The following is an 18,326-nucleotide window of genomic DNA, read 5'->3' as shown; positions in this document are numbered from 1 at the left end:
CACACCGTGAGTGCCGTTTGCGTAACTCGTGCGCGGCACTGTGTGAGCGCGCTCCGTAGCGTTCGAATTGCCGAAAATGTTGACCTTGAACTCGGCCGCGTTTGACAAGCGAACTCGTCGGCCGCCGCGAGATTGTCGGTCGACGTTCCGCGCGCCCTTTCCTGCTGCTTCCCCGCACGCACCTTCCACCATTTTTCTCCTAATCAACCCCCTGCTGTGTATCTTTCTCTCTCTCTCGCTGTGTGCGTCGATTTGTTGTGTTGACGCAAGAAAACGTTCCCACTGTGTGTGGGGTGAATGCTGCCGAGCTGTTCTGCGCTTAGTTTGTTCTGTGACCGGTCGAACACGGTTACGAATATTATTAAATTGCGGCAATAAGCGGTGGAAAAAATAATAGCACGTGGTGTTTTTGCAAGCGAGAGCGAGCGAGAGAGTGTGTGTTTGTTACGTTATCCAAGCAATCGAAACAAGAAAGCTTCGTTTGCCTTAAAAGGATCAAAATTAAGTTAAGGTACACAGAGACCCGTGCCAGTACGCGCTTGTCAAAATGACAGGACGAAAACACGGAAAGGCACTCACTCCGAACCGGATTCTTTTCACCGACGGCGAGAAAAAAGTGAAAGTGAAACAAAAGAAAAAAAAAACGGACTAATAATTCTTTTCCCTTCATTTTGTTTTCCACGCTCTTCCACAGAAATGGTCTTCAAACGTCAATACGGTTCTCTGGCTGGCCGGAGGAACAATGAAAGCAGCAACACAAACAAACAAACCAACAACACCTGACACAGTGACAACACACCGCCGCCTACTGCTAATGTGTGTACGTGTGCGTGGACTGGTTGCTATACGGTTGTCAACCGCTCTCCTCTAGTGTGTGCGTGTGTGTGTGTGCGGATCTGTGGGTGAACAAGTAGACCTTGAGTTTTTCCAATACCTCCCTGCTTCCGTGTGTCATCAACCATCCAAGCCAGGATCTTTGATGCACGGCATGATGCGTAAGAATCCCCGTGATTGGGAAATCTTTTACAATACTTATTAGAAAAAGTACGCGAATTGAGAAACCGGTAAAGAGCCATCCTTAAAACCCGAAAAAACTACTATCCTCCCGGATTGGTACAGTGAAACGTGTGTGTGTATGTGTGCGTCATAGAAATGTTGGCAACATTGCTGCTACTCAGGTTACTACAATTGGATGTGATTGTGTAGTCAGAGCTGGTGTAGGTGTGTTAGTGCGCGTGTGTATTTGTGTGTGTGACCCAGCAAATGTTTTGCCTTGATTCTGGTAGTGTGCGTGTCCGTAAGCAATAGAGAGTGAGGTGAAGAGGCAGCCGGGGTAGGTGAACAGCAAGCAATTTGTTTTCCAACAAACCCCCCCCCCCCCCCCCCAAAAAAAAAAGAAAAAAAAGTGCGATTAAGGAAAATGGAAAGATGTGCAAATGACAAGGCACAATAAAGGAAAGAAAATTGTAAAAATTGAAAGAAAACGTTTTAAGGTGTAAAGAAAAAAAAAAGCCCAGGCAGGCAACAAGTGAAACGATTCGATGAGAAGAAAGCAAGGGAAGTGACCAAAAATCGGCCACGTGTGCGTGTGTGTGTTGGTGACATTTTCCAAACTGAGAAGGAAACGTTTCCTTGGAAAAGTCGCGGAAATCCTCGCCCTTCCAGCAGCAATGCAGTGCATGCGAAGTGTTGGTCAAGGCGGTGGTGGAGGAGGAGGAGTTGGTGTTACAGGTGGTGGGGCAGTGGAACGAAAGATCCTGATAAAGACGGAAGACTCACGTGGAGTGGCGAATGGTGTCGATGGCGTCAGTGGTGAGCACAACCACGATCGAAGGTCACAGGAAGACGTGGAGCCGTGCCATCTTGGCCCGCAGGTTGGGAGCGGGTCGGACGATAAGAAGCTGATGCCCACGCCGGAGGTGCGAACATTCGTAATAAGCGAAAATCAGTGCATCGTGTACGGGGCACGGGCGGGAGGAAGTGAAGAATCAAGGGCAACCGCAACGTCACCCCTGCCTTCGTCCACGCTCCAGCAGCTACCCATCTCCCATCTGCCACCGAAGAAAACGCTCAAACTGGCCCTCGGGCTACGGGGTCCAATATCCCCAACGACCACCACATCCCGGCAACCGTCACCTCCACCACTCACCTTACGCCGGCCATCCGAGGACCCGGACCGGATGATGGCGCGGATACAGATCGTGTCCAAGGCGCACCAACACTCGTGCGACGATGACGACGACGAGGCCGCCGACGGCGGACAGAATCTACCGGTGCAGAGTGGTGTACTGGTGGGCGGTGGTCAGGGAGTACATGTGATAAGAGATGGACGGTTCTATCAACCTGCTTCAACGCAGCCACAGCTGCAGCAAGATGCTCGCACTGACGTGAAGACGGAGCACGACCGGCAAGAACCGGACCACGCTCTGCTGGAGGAAGGCACGCGCGGTGGATCGTTCCGCGTACAGCAGCACAGCAGCATCATCGTTACGAACGGTGGTGGCCGTCATTCGTCACCATCATCCCCACCACCACCGCCACCACCACCTTCCCACCAAGGAGGACGCCTTTCGCCTGCCGGAAGCGGAGGTGTCGGGGTAGTGCAACATCCTCACACTTCCAGCAGCATCACGACCACGATCCTCGTGTCAAACGAGCGTGCTTCCAGCTACAGCAAGCCGCCAACGCAGGCTACCTCTACTACAGCAACGACGGTTTCAAGCAGCAAGCAGCAGCAGCAGCAACACAGTAACAATCATCATCAACACGGACACGTAACCTCAATGCAGCCTCCACCTCCACCGCCACCGCTGAAGCTACCCAAGAGCGGTGGTGGACACGAGGAACCGTCCAGTTCCATGCCTGATTTAGGTAAGTACATTATGTCATACAATCATATCAAAAGGATATTTAATGTAGAATTTACGGAGAGTCCTTAACGAGACAAAAATTGGGTAAAACATTTATGAGAGATCCTCATTTGCTGTCCTTTGAATTCGCCTAAAACTTCGCCTATCATGGATCGCATGTCATACAGTTATGAGAGACTGCATCGAGTATTTACAAGCATATACCCCTCTGAGTCATGAAGTCACTCTGAAGCTGATGTACTACTGTGTCCGCAAAGTAAGGTGACATTGGATGTCAAATTTCGTTTGTCAATATGTATGTTTTTGACAGTTCTGCCACGTTTCAAGTCCCAACATCCACCCGGCTAGGAGTGACAATTTGTTTTGCGGAGCTGCGCCAAATGTTTTTGTCCATATTGACCATGTCCAAGTTTGTGGAGTAGTAGCGCGCATGTATCCGATTTTTTTTTGCGCAATGAAATAAGCGCTGTGGAACCATTGAGGATATCACAAAAAGCTTTTGGGAATTCAAGAATGACCGTGAGAAGATCGAATACGAGGACCGTCCGAGGAGACCATCCACCTCGACCGACGACGACGCCCACATCGTCCAAATCAAGGATTTGGTGGTCAACAATCGTCGATTAACGATACGAGACCTTTCGGAAAGTGTTGGGACTTGCAAAACCTCGGTCAACACCATCCTGAAAGATGTTTTGGGGTTGAAGCGGGGAAAGTCTCCCCTGGTGCCGTCATTTTGGGGGAGTTTTTCGCAACAACTGACACCCATATTGTTTCGTAACCGCGCCGTATTCGCCTGATTTGGCACCAGCTGACTTCTGGTTGTTCAACAAGCCAAAACGGCCGGTTCGGGGACACCGTTTTGACGCTATCGAGGAGATAGAAGGCCGTAGCGACGGCGGAACTAAAGGACATCCCAGCATCAGCGTTTTCCATCTGCTTCGGCGTGTGGGAGAAGAGGTGAAAGAGGTGCATTGCATCGGTAGGGGATGACTTCGAAGGTGATGACCTTCATTTGGCCTAATAAAAAATCATTTAAGAAAAAAAAAACCCAAAGTCGCTTTATTTTTCGGACACAGAAGTATACCTCGTTTGAAAATAATATGTCAGGAAGGTTTTTTGACTTCGATCTTCCTTGACAACTTCCCTAAAATTTCCAAACGGTCTGTTAATAATCTTTTAAGGGCTTTATACGCTATCTCGGAGATAAGCGAAGCGATAAACTCCTTAGAGGTCAAGCACCAGGCGGCTCCATTTCGATAGCTCGCGCATTAATGGTACGATGCAAAAATAATCGTAAGCTAGCCGCACAGCACACCGCCAAAGATCACCCAGCTAATGAACAGGTTAAACACGACCGGCACTTAATATGGATGGCGTTGATCGTGATGGCAGTTTTTCATCCATAACGCTGTGAAGGTGACGTGGTTTGATGTCGTCGTCTGCAAACACCTATGCGATGCGGAAGTACTTAATCATGGCGAACGGCGTTAACAAACGTGCGTGATGTGCCAAATGGTTGTAGTGTGAGTTTTGCATCTTCCTGTGGGGGGGTTTCTGTTGCTGCAATTATTCAATATGGTGGATGAGAAAAATGACGTCAGTAGCGGTGATTTTTTTTTTCGGGTGAGTATTGTACTGAATGTTTGAATGTGATTTATTTTTCATAAGTGTATTTGTTGTGATGTATAATTAGGTCCTGTGCAACGTTTGTAATACACTCAAGAGAAGCCAGCGAAGCAATCGATTACTGTTTAACGATAGATTCTTTCTAAGAACGACTAGAAATACTATATCTTGACGCCTGAATTGCTCTCTGTAAGCTCTTCAGACATTTTCATCGATTATTCCGAAATATATTTCCCACAGCACAAAAGTTGTGCCATTAATCGTTTAAGAAGTCGAAGTAGTTTATTAATTTGATCATTATTAAAATATTGTTTTCTCCCAACGCGGCGCACGATGATTGAAAAGCTGCGGCTTTGACCCTTGAGCACCCTTTCCCTGAAGTGCAGTGCACGGGTTCGTATACATTACCTTGCTTTCCCAATCCAAGGACGAACGGAAAGGTGCGCGCCCCCTCCACGCAAACGGCACCATCCGAACGAAACCTAATCAAGGCACAGGCCTGATGGTGCTAGAATATGTATAATTATCCCTCCGTCCAGGGTCACACTCGCATACCCAGTTACCCCATTGGCTATTGATCCTTGGCGTGTTGATGCTTTTTCCTTGTTCCGTAACCCCATCGGAAGAGTGCCCATCGGAGTGCCGAGATCCGTTCATCCCTTTCTTTTGAATCATGCGCCTTCACTTTGACGGGGCGGATCGGCGAAGCACGGGAAGGGTGTGGTACGTTGGGTGGTTCTTTCTAGCCAACCGACCCGGTATCTTTCGGCCATGTTTTGTCCCTTTTTCTTCTGCGAGCAAGGATTATTCTTAGCCTTAGTCGTCCCCATGTTGGGTTTGGTGAGGTGGCCTTCACTTTGACTTTGTGTGGCCTTAACGCTCCAATGCCTTTTCGGATGGCACGGCCGTATGTGTGTGTGTGTGTGACCTTGGGGTTTTGGAACGAAGTTGGGGACTGTAGAAAAAGCTGGCACCATTGAATTTCGTTTAAAAAAAGGCTTTTCGTGCGTGCCTTCGTGACGACCAACGCGAGCATGGTCACTCATTGTTGGGGTGGGCCACACATCATGCGGGAGGGTGTGTGTTGTACAAAAAGTGTGCTGGAGCATCCTCGAAAGTGCATGAATTTATTTAAAAGTGGTCATTTTTTTTCTGGTGGACCTTACGTCAAAAAATGCGCCCAAACGTAGCACAACAATGACACACCACGGTTAACCGTACGTTTGGTGTATGCGTGTCCCCCGGGGTGGAGGGGGGGGGGAGAAGGGGTGAGCTAAGGGTTTAAATAAACAACCCAAGTCACACGGGGAAGGGTAAGCTTTTGGGTGAAAATATTTTGGCAACTTCGGGGGTAACTCGTTCCCCTGTACGAGGCCATTCTGTTTTGTAAATGTGGTTGGGTTGAAAACATGCTTTTGCACGGGACAATTGTTTTGCTATTGCTCCCTTTCCCCGAGTAGGAGGGTGTTTTTCTTTTTTTTCTGTTCTACTTTCATCGGTGTCCCCCTTCACGTTATGTTGTTTTGACCTTTCTATGACGGTGCGGAGCTTGAAGGAGCTTGATGAAGGTGCGTTCGTGCATCGTTTCATTCAAGGGGAAAGCTCTTTTGCTGCACGTTGCTGCAGTTGGAGTGTTGTTCTAGAGCATTCTTCTTTCCCCTCATTTCTGTCAATGAAATTTTCCGAGCGTGATGTTGTGAAGGGCCAAGCGAGTATGTTTAAACCATATGGAAAGGAATTTAAATCACAGCAAATGTGTGTAAAAAAGCGGAAGGAAATAGCCTACCTCCCCCCCCCCCCTCTATCTAGCTTTGGTGGAAAACTGGGAGAAAGTGGAGTTTCAATTTCACCGTGCTAGCGCCCTCTGTTGGACGGGTACGGAGAAATTGTATGGATAAAACTTTTTCCGCCAGTCGCTACCAGATGGCAGCACCGGCTGTCTTTCTCTGGCGCCGGATGTTGGGAAATGGGAGCAAAGCAAAGATGAAAGCGAACCAGAAGTGGGGGAAAAACAGCGAAATATTTGTGGTTGGAAGAATGGGAAGAGAGAGAAAGATAACGAGAAGAAAATACAACGTTTTTCTTTAGTTTTTCATTTCGAAGTGGTTTGAATGTGGAAAAAGCTTTAGCAAAGCTTTGGCGTTTCGGTAGTAGTGGAAAAAACTGCACCGGCCTTCACATGGCAGAACCGTGGTTCAAATCCCATCCCTTCCAATCGTTTCTCCGTACTGAGGACTGATTATCCAACTACTTTATATGGTGATGATGATGATGATAGGTCCCACCTCTTACCCCAACAAAGGTTTGAGAAGGACGAAATTATCGCGTGGATATTGAATCTATCAAATGCTACATAAAGCGTTGTCAACGAACAATAATTATTAAATAATCCTAGCTTTACTGGGTCTAAATGCCACCGTGTTAGACAATGGGTCACATTTTTTCGGCATTACGCTAGCTCTATGGTTTCCTTTGCATATAGCCAGCGGTCCCAAAAATAATTTTCCAGTATTATCCAAGTGCTGTGTTGTCGATGCACACATTCGTAATTCCTGCAACTTTTCCATGAGCATTAGTTCAAAACTGCCAATAAACGACAGTTTGACCGTACTATTTCGATAAAGGCATCAGCTCATGTACAACATCAGCAAGCTCAGTAAGCCATCGTGCGTTCAATTTACACTGAATTGTATTTATTTATAATTAATAATGACGGTCCAGTAACACTGAATTGTAAATGAACTATAAATTGAATGCTTCCACAAAAGTTTATCAACTCATAAGCAAATAATTTATGACGGTCGCATTAGGTTATTTTCACTGCGATTAAATCACTCAAATAAAATCATTGTAAGGAGTGTAAAAGAAAAAGGAAATTCAAAATGAAAAGAATAGTAAACCAAAAAGATAAAAGTATAAAATGGAAAATAACAATAAAACAATTAAAAATAGTCGTAAAATGATACAAAAATATTTGGAGAGAAATAGAACGAGTAAAAGAAACTAGAAATAAGAGTGTAAAAATTATCATACTTTTTCTATTTTTCATACGACGCCGTATTGTCGTCTTTTAAATTTTTCATCCAGTTGATTTTTTTGGTTTTTTTTCGCGAGTATGTGACAGCAAGAGGCCCGAAAAAAAATTTGGAGAAAATATGTTTCATTGTACAGTTTATTATTATTACTAATTTGTTTCAAACTCCAATTCAATTACGACAGTCTAAGCGTATTGCTGATTGTATTAATTATTCTTTACTTTAATTTTTCTGACAACACAAGGAAACGTGAAGTGCGGGGGGAAAAAGCAAAAAAAGGTGAGGTAAATAAAACAAAAGAATGTAAGTGTTGAAACAAAAGAACAAACAGAGAAAACTGCATTAAAATAAACAAAAAAAAGTTGTACAGAAAGATAGAGATAGAGAGAAAGAGAGAGAGAGAAAAAGAAAGAACAAGGAAAAATGATAAAACAGTGTACAAAACGGAATGTAATATTTTTTCGAACGCTCCCCCCAACGAGCAAGAAATGGTAAGGGAGAGGTGTTGGAGAAAATAATCGTGGGTTGAATGAATGCGTGCATGTGGGGAGGGAAAAGGTGAGTGAGAAGTTCGATGAACCGCAAGAGAAATTGAACGGCCACCAAGTTCCACAGTGAGCGTTTTTTTTTTTTTTTTTTGGACACCTTGGGGTAGTGAGTTTGGTGGCATTTTTGTCTCTTCCCTTTTGGCCAGTTCGGTTCATCGTTTCGATTGAGGAAACCAACTGAGCTGCAACCGCCGCCCGGTGGTGTGGGCGCAAGGTTGGTGACTACCGTGCACTGTACGCCATACTACCCTCGTCTTCAAAAAAGGGAGGGAGGAAGCCAGTGGGTCATGGGTAGCAAATGTGTCGCTCTTTCGGTGGCGTGTGAAAGTGTGCGTGTGCAAGTGTTGGGGGAGATTTTTCGTTTTCCTTTTCCCAAAGTTCATGTGCGATCGCGATTTGTGCGCTTGCAGTCTAAGGGGCGAGTTCATACTGTGTGTGTGTGTGTGTGTGTGTGTGTGTGTGTGTAGCGCTGCAACAGTGTGTAAAGCACTGCAGCCATTATTATGCTTTCGATCGTTTTCAATCGATCGTCGGTGCTTGGGGGAGAAAAAGGAACTTGATGCTTTCACCTCCTTTCAATCAGCCTGAGCGTGGTAACTCACGAAAGAGAAAGGAGCAAAGCCTGAGCAAAGGAAGAGGGAAGGAACTTCTTTCGGTGTGTTACTATTGTTATCACTGCAGGTTTTGTAGAAACTGCATGCAAAAGTACATTCCCAGGTAGCTTCGTAGGGTTTTAGTAGTACGCCAGTTCAACGAAAGCTCACCCGAAAGAACTAACCGCATTTGAATGAGTTGAATTTGACCTCTGGTAAGAGTTTTCTCCATGTAACCAGCCACAAACCGTGCAGTGACATTTGGAAAGTAAAAACAAAAACCCCAACACACCAAAACCAACGTTACGCGACCAAGGCCAATTTCACTGCTTTTCGATTCGAAAACCCAAGACGCGCTCGAGATAAGGTCGAGAAAAGAAAAAGGAAACATCAGCACTGCACACACGCCACAGTGAAGGTCTTGTCACCACCGTCACCCACGCGATCCCAACGCGATCCCGTGGAGAGCATTGAAAAAGGGCATCAAAGTAAATAGGACACCCGGCCCGGGATAAAAATGAAGGTAAAATCCTCTCCAGCATGGCCCCGGATCACTGCGGTGTGGTTGAGGTTTGTTTTTAATTTCAGTTCGGAAAAGTAGTGGAAAACGTGTGGCCCCGGAAGGTGGTTGTGGAGCGTACAGCGGGTCATAAATATTTGCCATTTCGGTGTCGAGTGAAAGTGATATACATTTTGTGTCCGCCCGAGTCGATTGTATGGAAAATAAATCGTTCACGGTAATTGGCACCATTTTTTAAACTGGGCACATCCGTTGCTTGTCGTCGCAGTTTTTTTTGTCGCATTTGCCATTTCCGTCCGAGAAAGAGACAGAGGGAAAGAGGGAGACATGGAGGGAGAGCATTATTGTTGATACATTGTAGAGCATAGCACAATAAAACCTTTAATTTTTAGTTCAGTTACTATCGATCAATGATCAGGAAAGCGAAACTCGGTTTTTGGGGATTTCTATGTTTTATAGCTCTTTGGCACTAAAGTAAAGAGGTTCTGTGGCCTATCATTTCATGCTTTCCTGCACGTAATTTCACACAAAGTTGGTCAGTCAGTTCTCTGCCACACAACCATTTAATTTTCCAGATATCTGGAGTACAAAAATGTTGAGATCTTTTTGATATTAGTGGTCACAGCGTGTAGGACGTCTGGTCAGGAGTAAGATCAAGATATCAGTTGACTGATTTGGACGCTTGAACGGGAGAAACGACAGTTGCGCTGGTCTTCAAACGGCAGGACCGGGCCTCAAATCTCATCCGGACCCCATTACCTCGTAGCGAGGACTTACTGCGCAACTTCGTAATATCAGCCATTAGATGGCCAAAGTGACCTAGCAGGTTGTTTGGAGCAGCCAAAAAGAAGATTAAATCTGCAGTGTTCTTATTTTTGGCACAATGGCCTACGGAAGAGATTTGAGGCCCGGTCCTGCCGTTTGAAGACCGGTGCTGCTGTCGCCTACACCACCGGGCCACCGCCAGTCTGTAGTCAACCCTTTTAAAACCATGCTACAGAAGAATCATGACCTAACTTTCCTTAAATGGAGATTTATTTATTGTTTAAGGTATTCCAATCGAGATTTTCAAGATTTAAAGACTAAATTGCTTACGAATGCATGTGGACGGGATATCAAACATGTATTAAAATACTTATAACTAGCTATTCAAAGCAAGAAATCTTGAGGCTGTTCTATCAAAACGGAAAAAGATTGGTAGACTTCCAACTATACCACGGAGCATTCGACAAATGGCTCTGAATTCGTTCTACGAATTTTTCATATTTTGTTTCACATATCTCATCCACTCTAACATACGAAAGGGAAAGATGCGGGGTACACCATCAACAGCTTGTGTTTGGGGTAGTAAAACGTCATTTAAACACTTTAAATACCCCTTTTAATGGTCCTAATAATCATCCACAATTGAAGAGTTATTCTTAATCGTGAGAAATGAGCAGATCATGGTTAGAATTATTGCTGCTCTTTGAGCGTCATTCTTTGGCTCCCTTGATGTGCATTTGCATGCAACAAGATCACGCGTTGCATTCTTAAGATGCTTTTCGCGTACAAAGATGCATCACGAATGCATAGTGCGCTCGCTAGCTAGAATAGCTAGCTAGAATTATCATCGCTCCAACGAATAATGATGCGATACCGCGCGTACCATGTGCCGCGAATGGCGTCGTGTACCTTTCTTGAGTGTTTAGTGCTTAGTTTGCGAAATTTGTTCCTCGTAGGATCCCACAATCGTGTACTATGAACCTATTTTCTAACACTTTTAAACCCCAAAACAGATTGTGTCTGCAAAACTGCATCAATTTGTGCAGCCTGCGCATCGTTGAAGTTATATGGCAGTAGTTGTGGTACTACGGTAGTTCCTCGATCGCTATCTGTACTAGGGCAGCGGCACAAAGACGGCCGAGCTCGTACGAGAGGGCCCGCATCATCATGAGTCAACGAACCCCATGCTTCGGGGCATGAGACGCCGACGGGAGACGAGAGACTGAGAGACGGGATCGCGCGATGATGTGTACCGCGGCTGGCGGCGGCCCACGAGATATGCGCAACCCCAACTCAAAGCCACACTGCTCATGCTAAAAAGGTTCATGACCGAGTTGAAGCGATCATGCCTTTCATCTGCGGCCTCCACCGGTTTCCCGCAGCCATCTCGCTTTTCTCCCTGGGAGGAGCTCTTTCGCTCGAACATAAGCTGGTTTTTGTAGAGCCGTAAGGGTACTGCTATTACCTCTCACCGGATCCGCGCCTTCTGTCTCACTCGACCGTCCTGAATGATCCTGGCTGAGCCGCTCTCACACATTGTTCTCACCGTCAGCTTGCACATGCAACTTCGGTTGCACATTTTTTGCACTTTGCACATGACGCTCACTCGGGGAACGCTGGAACGACGCCCGCTTGCCGTTGTAGATGTGTACGCCATCGAAGGGAAGGATGCGTGCCGGGCTGGATCAGGTTCATGACCGACTAGTTGCAAAGCATGCGCGCACAGTAGGGGCTCATGAGTAAGCTGCAAACTGATAAAGACTCTTGAAGTGGGTTGAGGGCCGTTTAGAAATGTTTCGTGCCAGTGCCCTTTCGCGTGCATCCTCCACAATCAGACACACTGGCACGCTGTCGTGTTTTTATTGAGATCTGTAAATATTCTCTGTCCGTGATGGGCTGATTGTCGCCAGACATGGATCACTCTGTGAGTCATCGTGTTGAATCGTTCAAGGCATCCTTCGGGTTTCGCTCTTCTGTGTTTTAAGTCATAAAAATCGTCTCTTTCTGGTGGGAGTGGACGACAGACACAGTTGAATACCTTCCTAATTTCAGCTCCGTCACACCTCGAGTTACCTCCGATTCTATACTTCTCCAGGCCCAATATGGACCAAAAGCTATTCCAATTCCAACCATCTTTTCATTCGTTTTTTCTTTCGCTTCCTATCTTGCAATCAAGAAAGAGCGGAATCACAACCATCCGAACTGGTTCCTAATTTGACGCTCCTTATGACGCGGTTCCTGTTGTGGGAAAGTTTACCTGAGACAGTCGAACAATTCTCAATCCTTCTTGCCGAAATTTTGTGTTCTGAGAGTTGAACGAAAATGGGCAAAGCAGGTATCCCGGTTTGGGTATCGGATTTGTGTGGTTTGATCACAGGCAAGCTTCTTAAAGTTGTGACGCACTACCAGATGTTCAGATTTAGAAAAAAGTCTCTTTGTTTAAGGCGCATGATTACAAAAAAAAACGAATCAAACGTAGTTTGTTTAAAATCTGCATAACTTCAGGCGCATTTGGGGCTTTGCTGATAGAGTATTCTGAATAAATGCCATTATGGTGAGGAAATCCATTGCAGACATGCTTTTAAAACAACAAGCTTCTTCTTTAAACATATTTTAAATAATTCATCTTCATTCATTCATCCCTTTCCCTCCCGCCTCTCTTCTACACCTGTATTGAATATTTTAAAACATCTACCGCTAAGCCACGCTGCCTTAATCCGAGCCAAACTAAGCGCACAAAAATCTAAGAAGTAGCGATTCCACGATAACGATCTACGAGCACCCTGACGGCTAGTTCCGCGGGTGCCCATTTTCGGTAGGTTCATTCAACTCCATTTCCAACGCACAAATCCTCACGGTCATCGCGAACCGTCCAAAGAGCTTTTGGCATTTTGGTTATGGTGCGCAAAAATTTCTTGCACAGCTGAGGACCCCGTTCGGTAAATCTGTAGTACAAGCTGCTGTATGTGGATTAATCCACCACACACAAACACAGCAGAAGACCCAAAAATGGGATTCAGGTTTTTGCAAAGCACGACACTGGCCTCCAATTAGCGCAGAGAATCGACCACCGAAGGTGATTAAATCATGATCACTTCCGCGGCGATCGTCGATACAAATGAAGCCATTTGTTGTTTGGACGAAGAATCTTGCAAGCTTTATGATGCGGGATATCGATGACTTATTTCTCGGTAGGCTTTCCCAGTTTTTAACCCTACAATTAAGGAAGCTATTAATAATCGCTTCAAAAAAATCTTCACAGTCTGGTCATCTTTGTTGACAGTGCAGATACCGTTTTTTTTTTCTGTGTGATTTGTCTGTTGGATTTTCCTCACAAAAACTTTCCCTGACAAGCCACTTCACTTTCCGTATGTTTTCCACGCATTCTCAATTTTCCTAGTCCAAAAGCCAAAATCTGAAACAAAAATCCATCGCAAGGTTTTGCTTTTCTTTGAGCCCCAAAAGCCTTTTCCATTAGGCACGTTGGTCTCAAGAGGTGAGAAAAAAGAGAAAGACATCTTGCATAGCACAGCACAACATTATGCTACGTGTTGCTTCTTCTCGCATATCTACAGCAGCAGTAGCACACAAAAAAAAAAAACCGCAGCAAAAGATCAAGCGAACCTTCACTTTCAACGAGCGAAAGTGTTACCTTTCTTCGGCTGTTCGCTTTAGCACTTTCTTCGCAGCTTTCTTCCCAGGCACTAGTGAGGCGGGCGCGGCATCGGAGGGGTTTTTTTTTTGTATGCTTTCTTCTTTCCTGTAGCAATCGCACTGGACTGTGCTTCACAGCTCTCTTGCCACTCTTTCTTGCACCGTCCCCCGGGCTGGTGCTTTGGATTGGTTTTGTCGGTTTCACCTTCCGCTGCTGATGACGATGATCGTAGCTGTTGCACGAGCCCCAGTTGGGGCTGTTTTTTTTTATTTCAACCCCCGAAAGAAAGGGTGATGAACCCATACGACCACGGGGTGGGATGAAAAAAACCATTTAAAAAATCCGATTTTTTTTTTTTAGGTGAAGTTTTTGCTACCGATGGAAGCAATTTCAACCCCAGAGTGTGTTATTACATTGTTGTTTCACTTGGTCAGTGTGGATTTGTGTTGTATGCTATTCTTTTGTATTTCGTTTAATTTCTCCCGAACCTTGCGGCCAGACGGTGGCCAGACATTGACTTTGGGGTCGATTCGTTTTGAAAGAGTAATTTTTCGCTTTCTATTGTGATAGGGTTTTCGTCTGATTTCTTAAATATGGAATGATTGATTTAAATACTTATTAAGAATCGATCGATAGGCATGGCATGAAAATGAAAGTTTGATAACAGAGATTAATGTTAATTTTTATTATTAAAACAAGTAAAAAATGCACCGAGGTGTCAAATTATGAGTACACTACGAATACTAATAGAAGTGCTTTAGTACTTGTCAAATTGTCAGCTGTCAACAAGTGACATGTCGCTTCTAATTTTGACATATGACAACATCTGCTTCTTCTTCTTGGCTTAACGATCTACTGGATACACACCGGAGCCCCTGTTGACATATGCCAACGGAAGATTTTAAAAATTGATTATCAGTACTCTTCTAGATTATCAGCACTTCTCATACTTCAAAACGAGAAGAATAATCGAGACTCAAAAGTAGGTGAATAGCGCATGCAACAACACTCGCACAAGCGAGCGTGATAAAAATAATGCATTCGATGCTCGTCAGCGTCTTCTTATCTACCAATCCACCCGATTGCTGACGTTTGAACCGTACGCTGCAGTGCAGCGTGAAGGTGGCAAGGCATTAGACTACCACCGTACGGAAGGCAGCTGTGGCTGTGTGTGGCATTGCGCTGGATCATTGACTGGTAAACAGCAACGCGGCACAGCAGAAGTCAGGCCGAAAGAGCCGCAAGACGCGGGGGGGGGGGGATGTATCCTTGAGAAAGTTCAGCACTTTATCTCGGTCGTTGACATCCACCTTATCCCACCCGTTGTCTCTTGCTGGGGTGCCACGGTCATCTTCCTCAGCTGCCGCTGCCTATGAACGCGGTGGAATTGGATGGAACGAGCAGAAAAAAAAAGTAGAAACACACATTCCCTCTGCCCGATAGCACCTCGAGCTTCTTGTGTGTGGCGGTCTGGGCCGGTGAGGGTAAGCTGGTATGGAGTAGATTGGAAGTTATCGTTATCAGACATAAAACCTCCTCGATTTCGAATCTCGTTTCCGTCTTCTCTGGTGCGCTTATTGGAATTGGAATACGTGCGGGGTTTCTGTTTGCTTCGTTCCAATAGGCTCTCGTGCTGTTTGAGAGGGCAGTAGGTAATTTGATAAGTTGCTTTAATGCTTCTGGGGGGAGAGGCATCGTTTTGTTGACTTATGTCATTTGAGTGTATGTTGGTCAAATTATCACATTCGTCTGCGATTTAATAACTGAGCTAGCCGTTGACAGATAGCTTCACCGAGCTACTAATATACTTGACGGGTATCAAATGTCACACTGCTCGGTCACTAGCAAATGACAGGTGTCAAAGAGGAAACGAACTTACACGCCAACCTACAGCTATTACAGGTACTGCGACCCCTACAACCCATCAGTGCGGTAGTGTGCGACCGATTACGAAGACCGCAAGGCCGTTTGAATTATATTTTATTATTTGCTCCCGCTCATATCGCGACACAGATGTGCGTGTCATGTTTGCCCTTGAAATTGTTGAGACCTGTGCTCCTATCATACATACACCCCCTTTCGGCGTGTGTGGGTGGTGATGAGAAAATAAACGTTTCCCCCGGGGAAGGGGAGCTAACCGATACATTAGCGACACTGCTGATATCAAACCCCATACTCACTCTCACGCAATATCGATAGAACTTTTTGGGCAAGAAGAATACACAGAAGATTATGTTTACGTTTTTTTGTTTCCTTTTTTTTATAATGGAGTAATTGAGTCGTGGGGAGGAGAGGTTCTGAGGGGTAGTCATGACATTTCAGGTATTATTGTTTGGCTACTTGATTTTCGGGGTTGATTTAATACAGTTCACGTAATGCTTGGTGTCCTTGGCGACACAGGCAAATGTGTGCAATCGATGTGTGTCTCGTTTCGTCTTTCAGTTCAGTTGCTATCTATCATTCATACTCTGTCGCTATGTAAACCCGCGGGAGCTGCTCTACCATGTGTCTTTTGGGTCGTCAAACACCAACCCCCAAAAAAAAATCCATCCCCCAACTGTCAGTTCAAACGAGACACAACTCATTGAAAATTGCGCATTATCTCGCTCTCGTTCTTTCCCGCCAGGGCGATACCTTAGCCAGGGTTCTAAATTTAATTTTAACAGATCTTTTTTTTTTGCGTCGCATTTCAAGGTCAACCACCGGTTTCTCGCGCAATCCCTCCAACCGCTTTCAGTTGGCAAAATTCCCCGAAAAACAAGCCTGGCCTCTCACCTACATCCGAACGAGACACAAGTCCCATGCTAGTTGAGAGTGAGGGGTGAGAAAACGATCGACCAGGGTGGGGTTGGGGAGGGGGGGGGGGTGATGGGGATGAGAAGTTTATTTTTTATTTGCACAGTTTATTTACTTAGCACCAAAAATGTGTGGCACTGGAGCACACACAGCCGCACACTCAGCAGCAGCGCACCCTGTCGGCGGTGTGTGCAAGCGCGCAGTGACGCACCCGTGAGCAACCTCCCATCTCATATGGGAGGCAGCATCGAACACCGCAGTAGTAAATGCCATCGTAGTGTGCGGCTTAACGGCGCTCTACGGTCGTACGAGTACGCTTCCGGGCTCTCAAAATCAACATGGAGTGTGTTAACGTTTGACCGAACAAAGGCTACTAATTCCCACCCCCCTTCCTCCTAGAGCCCCGACTATCAAGGACATAATGGCAACTAATGGCGCATACCGAACTTGCCCGCGTTCGTTCGTCCGCATGGGGGTGACATCAGGAAGGACAGCGGGCCAAATCCTCCCTACGAAATTCGTCCGATGAACGCAATAATGCGCGCCGATTTTTTTTTTGTTTCCACAATGCCGCTACGGGACTCCGTTGTCGGTCATCGACTATTAGCCGAGGCGAAGGTGAAGGCGTCACGATAAGATAACAGCTTGCGTGTTGATGATGTGGGGCGGATTGGGCGGCGAAGTTCGGTGGCATTTGTTGTTGGATTGTACCCTGTGTCTGGCCCGTAACGAAAAACAACACCGTGTACAATCGATTGAATAATAATCAACCTTAAGTTTTGTGTATGGCAGTGTGTGTGTGTGTGTGTCTGGGCTCTAACAACGAAGCTCAAATTCAGTTACTTCGGTATTTTGGCGAATTGTTTTCTATTTCGTTTCCCTATTCTACACGCGCCATAGGCTCTACTTGTCTCTGTTGTCTATGTCGTGGGCCTTGTAAAGTACAAGCAAAAACGAAGTCACAGCGTCACGTTAGGAAGATGGGGCTACTTCACAGTACGCATTCTTCTGATGCCTAGTCTTAGGGAAGCTACTCGACAAACGGACATAAAGGCCGTCCAGACAAGGATGGTGCTAGGGAAGTGAGTGACTCGTGCAGGCGAGAGAGAGAGAGAGAGAGAGAGAGAGAGAGATAGCTAGGCAAAGGAGGATCAATAAACGCGCAGAAGGTCAAGTCGTCAGGCACAACCACACGGAGCTTGGGCAAAACTGCGAATCTTGACTCAATGGCGGCAGCGAGCTGCTCATCACTCGGGCCAAATCTTGTCGGCCGGACAAATGTGAATAGTGACATTAGAGCATGCATGCGTTTGCTCATCCATCTGTCAATCTTAATTTTATCTTTCGATTTACTTTCCTTAGGAAAATCTCATCTTTTCACTAGCTTCTTAGCTTGTAATACTGATCAATGTTGTGCAATTTTCGCAAAACAGTAACATTCCGTTATTTGAAAACATAAAAATTAAACAAAAATCACTCAATATGAGTGATTATTAGTGGGGAGTGACGGTAGTGAGTTCCATCGAGGTTTAAATGGTTGCGACCGGTCGTTAAATGTTGCTTACTTAACGATTAGTTCCTGCCAGCTGCTTTTGTGTACTTTCGGCTGGCATTTTAACACACTGACACAGAGCTTTTCTTTATTGTTGTGCGTGTGCCGTACGATATTTCATTTTCGCTGGTTCTGATTCTGCCGTGTCCTACCCACTGTTGCATGGTGTTCCCACAAAAGCACTACATTGTCGTTAATAATGGTGAAACGGTGGCGTTTTGCTGATTCTATGTGCTACAGTTTGACGTCACAAGAATCCACACATACGCGCGGGGTTGGGTGAGACAGTGTGGAGACATAATTGGCGACTAATTATTGACTCGCGAAGTTTGGTTAAACGTTCTGAACCTGCGTGAGGGTGAG

The 18,326-nt window shown here is 45.7% G+C and overlaps 3 protein-coding genes across 3 annotated transcripts in view; 2 read left to right on the top strand and 1 right to left on the bottom strand.

The window, feature by feature from the left end:
• LOC126568029 (glycosyltransferase 25 family member) overlaps positions 1–7,509 on the top strand; it is a 376,451-nt gene extending 368,942 nt beyond the window's left edge. Inside the window, exon 6 of the mRNA XM_050224425.1 lies at positions 7,500–7,509. The gene's annotated coding sequence lies outside the window, so the exon portion shown is untranslated. The remainder of the gene's footprint in view (positions 1–7,499) is intronic.
• Positions 1–18,326, bottom strand: part of LOC126568579 (histone H3.3A-like) — a 537,920-nt gene that overhangs the window by 388,201 nt on the left and 131,393 nt on the right. The gene's annotated exons all lie outside the window — the stretch shown is intronic.
• LOC126567771 (ecdysone-induced protein 75B, isoforms C/D-like) overlaps positions 1,671–18,326 on the top strand; it is an 83,602-nt gene continuing 66,946 nt past the window's right edge. Inside the window, exon 1 of the mRNA XM_050224056.1 lies at positions 1,671–2,871. Coding sequence (XP_050080013.1) covers positions 1,671–2,871 — 1,201 coding nt within the window. The remainder of the gene's footprint in view (positions 2,872–18,326) is intronic.

The sequence above is a fragment of the Anopheles maculipalpis genome, chromosome 2RL, assembly GCF_943734695.1.
Source record: "Anopheles maculipalpis chromosome 2RL, idAnoMacuDA_375_x, whole genome shotgun sequence".
Lineage (NCBI taxonomy): Eukaryota > Metazoa > Arthropoda > Insecta > Diptera > Culicidae > Anopheles > Anopheles maculipalpis.
Note: the sequence above shows the minus strand (reverse complement) of the source record. Positions and strands in the feature narration are given on the sequence as shown.